The sequence below is a fragment of the Cornus florida genome, unplaced genomic scaffold, assembly GCF_030987335.1.
Source record: "Cornus florida cultivar Cherokee Brave unplaced genomic scaffold, ASM3098733v1 CherokeeBrave_3.0.0_Hap2_Chr11, whole genome shotgun sequence".
In the NCBI taxonomy this organism is placed as follows: domain Eukaryota; kingdom Viridiplantae; phylum Streptophyta; class Magnoliopsida; order Cornales; family Cornaceae; genus Cornus; species Cornus florida.
In genome coordinates this window covers 6,328,430-6,332,297 of record NW_026775581.1, presented here as the reverse complement: position 1 = coordinate 6,332,297, position 3,868 = coordinate 6,328,430, and the positions used below count along the sequence as shown (strand labels likewise).

General features: G+C 40.1%; 1 protein-coding gene across 1 annotated transcript; it reads right to left on the bottom strand.

Annotated features, from left to right (window-relative positions):
• Positions 1 to 887: 887 nt before the first annotated feature.
• Positions 888 to 3,581, bottom strand: LOC132280806 (putative disease resistance RPP13-like protein 3). Its single transcript, XM_059782562.1, has one exon. The coding sequence runs from the start codon at positions 3,579 to 3,581 to the stop codon at positions 888 to 890; it is 2,694 nt and encodes an 897-aa protein (XP_059638545.1).
• Between the last annotated feature and the right edge of the window lie 287 nt (positions 3,582 to 3,868).

Sequence of the window (3,868 nt, the reverse complement as noted above, 5' to 3'; positions counted from 1 at the left end):
AGCTCTGATTAAGTTGTAAAAAGAAAAAACTCATCAGGACACTATCAGGAGCAGACTCAATTCCATTAAGTTTTCAAACAGCTCTTTATTCAGGCTGAGAAGAGGCCGACAGCCTTGTATTTCCGCCCATCTCTTCGGTTTAAATAGCACAACTCAATCAAATGGAGCCTAAAATTTATGTGGAATTTGACACATGACCATCCTGAAGCTAATGATGCACAACAATGGCAAAAAAAATGCACAATGAGGACTCTACCAAAGCATGTGCATTCATCAAATTAGGTGCTGATTTCACCCCTAGGCATGTAATTAACGGAGTTGATTAGAAACTAAACAATGGTTTGAAAAACAACATGAAGAGGCCAAAAAGTTGGTCAATCTTTTTTTTCCCAAGAAAGAGGGAGCTGTTGTTTTGGGCGTAACACTTGAAATGCATTTTCTAAAATTATCATACAGGCTATTAAAAGACCAAGAGCTTCTCATCATTTTGAGAGATTAGTAAGGAAAAGAAAAATGAAAGCAGATTGATGGGTCACGTACACACACACATACACACAAAAATAAAATAAAATAAAATAAAAATAAAAAATAAAATAAAAATAAAGAAAGAAAACTGCAAATTGATGGATCTTCAAAAGTTATTACATTCATTAAAACATACCTAAATTGGCCGACTCTTTTGCATGATCAATGAGGTGGAATGTGCTTCATTCATCGTCGTCCTAGTCCACATCCTCGAAGACTACCTCATTATGATTTAAAGAATAGACAACGACCTTAAGCCCATCATATCCTACGATCTTTTGCTCCTCTTGAATTCGCCGTGCAGATTTTTCCGCAGAGCGGCTACACCAATGTACCTGAATCATCTCTAGAGTAGATACATCCTATAGACTTGATGGGATCTCCTCAAGTAGTTCACAGTCGTCCAACAGAAATGTTTGAAGGCTAGGAAAGTGACTGCTGGAGGTGTTCCATTGCCTAATGTCTAGGCCATGGAGTTTCAAGAATTGGAGTTTGCGAAACTCCCCATCACTTGTGCTCCAACTTGGTCCCTCGAATGCCTTGTATGACAATTTGAGAACCTCAAGGTTGGGTAAACTCCCTAAGATTGACATTTGATCCCATGGTAGACGGAAGTGTGATAAAGTAAGGCTTTTGAGTTTTGGGGGGAACCTATCAACATGGGAACACCTTCTGTATCCATTGTAAATTAAGCTTAGTGTTTCAAGGTGAACTAAAAAGTCCACTTTTGGAAACCTGTCTTGTTGACATTTTAATTTTTTAAGATTGGGAACCCATTCCAAATCATGTCCACCACGGAGTTTGCCTATGGTTTGTAGGTTCTCTAATACCGAGGGAGAGCCACTATGGAGTTCGCTTGTGGTTTGTAGGTTCATGAATAGAGAGGTAGAGTCACCATGGATATTTATAGGATGCGTACTATACACATGCCTCAAATTCACCGTCTTCTGGATACCATTTAAGTATAATGAACCTTTCGATCCATTAATAATAATAGTTTGGAGGTTCCAGAGGTTGGATATCTCTAGCCTGACACGCTCTCCCTCAACATGAAATGCTAAATACCTTAAGTGAACTAACTTTTCTAATGTCTCTGGAACAGAGAAGATCTTAATGGATAATAAATTCAACACCCGAAGAAGCATGAAGGCTTGATAGATGAATGATGCATCCTTAATCATAGGTAAATCAAAAGGCGAACGACCAAAGGACAAGAAAGATCGGGTGCATGCCTCATAAGGCTTGAAAGAAGCATTATCAACAAGGTTATCATGGATGAACAATCGACATTGCCTGTATGCAGAACTCTGTTCATGCCAGGAAGTCAGAAAATTGTCCTCACGTGCCTTTCTCAAGCATAACTCACGCAAAAGGTCATGGACACGACATGCTTTGATTCCACCGTCGGACCTTTTCTTTGAAACAATTGTTAGACTTCTGTCAATTAGATCCATCAAGTAATCCCCTGCCACTTCCTCCAAGCTTTTTTGCTCATTTTGCCGTATAAATCCCTCAGCGACCCCTAAAGAGATCAATTGCCTCACAGGGATTTCATAGTCTTCTGGAAATGCTCCAAAATAGAGGAAACATGGTTTCAAGTGCTGAGGCAAGTGGTTGTAACTCAGTGCTAGTGTATCCAGGTATTGTTCTGAATCACTAATAATATAGGAACCAACACTTCCACTGACATGCTTCCACCACTCTTCTGTCTTGTCTTTCTTTGCGAGAAGCCCTGATATTACAACAATTGCAAGTGGCAATCCTCCACACTTTTTTGCAATTTCCTTTCCAATTTCTATCAAATCTATAGGACAACTCTCTTTTCGGAATACCTTAAAACGTAATAGATTCCAACTTTCATCTTCATTTAGAAAACTCAAATGGTGAGGTTTAGCCTGCAAAGCCATTGCAACATTTACAAGTCGAGTGGTGAACACAATTCTGCTTCCATTGCGGTCATTTGGAAAATACCTTTTCAAAACATCCCAAGCTTCGATACTCCATAAATCATCAATGACAACAAGATATCGCTTACCTTCCAAAGCTTTGTAAAAGTGCTCACCTAACTCTTCATCACTCATGTTGCGAATATTACCAAAAACATGAATGCATGCAGAATTTATAATGCTAAGCAATATATCTCTCTTCTGGTATACTTGAGAGACATAGGTCCATGCACGAATATGAAAGTAATACACGATGAAAGGATTATTATACACTTTTCTTGCCAGAGTTGTCTTACCTAGTCCAGGCATTCCAACAATGGGGATGTATTTAAGATCCTTTTCATGGTCTCCGGCAAGCAGTTCCATTAATGTCCTTATGTCCTCGTCAAAACCAAGTACAGCTTCTTCCACTGCTATGGGGTTTGCTGAAACTCCGTGGGAAGAACTTGTGATTTGCTGGATTCCTTCTCCAATGCCATGCACCTTACTCTTCTCATAAATCTCCTCCACCTCTCTCTTGATGGACTTGATGTCTTCCGTCAAATCGCCTAAATCTCGATGCATATTCACATAGGCAAGTGTTGGCGACATAATTTCAATTAATCGGCACCTAAGCGCCTCTATTTCCTTTGCATTGCCAAATTTATAATGAATTACCTTAGCCAGATTGATCATCTGTAGGAACTTATTGACGAGGAGAAGAAATCGATCCGGCATGTGAGACTGAGGCCATGTGACACTCGACCCCTTGTCAAAAATATTGATTACTTGTATCATAATTGGGTTGATCTTTTCATGAAGATTTGTGATGTCATGACGAATTTTCTGAGCTAGGTTGACCATGTCGTTGAATCTACAATAGAAGAGAGGAGCAATCCATGGCACCTTATCGGAAAAAATGCCAGAGATCCATGGCTCCTTGAAGGAAAAACTGCGGAGGAGATGAACTTCATCAGAAGATGATCCCCCCTTGTCATAAAGATCCACCACCTCTTTTATGAGAGACTTGATTTCCTCTACTTCTATGACAAAGCGATCAGATTCAGAATTAGAGCCATGTCGTCGTCCATGATGAACTTTCTGAGACTCAAGCCATGAGAGAATCTCCATCATCTCTGTGTTGGAAATCAATTTGATACCATCAATAGCTTAGAGCCGTTACTGACAGGGAAACAATCCATGTGAACCTTACTCACCATCTCCATAATTTCGGATGTACTCACTTGGGCAGGAAGATCCGAGTGTGGCGCGCTTAGATACATCTCCCCCACTGTGTTGATGAGCACAAAGGAGTCGATAATATTATCAACTTGGTAAGTGACATCTCTAATCTTTGCCACTACTTCTTTCACCTCGGCGCGAATCACGTCCTGATCTGAATCCTTGAGGAACTGGCG

Excerpts from the sequence above, each read along its gene's own strand:
- LOC132280806 (XM_059782562.1), bottom strand. The coding sequence starts at position 3,581 with ATGGAGATTCTCTCATGGCTTGAGTCTCAGAAAGTTCATCATGGACGA.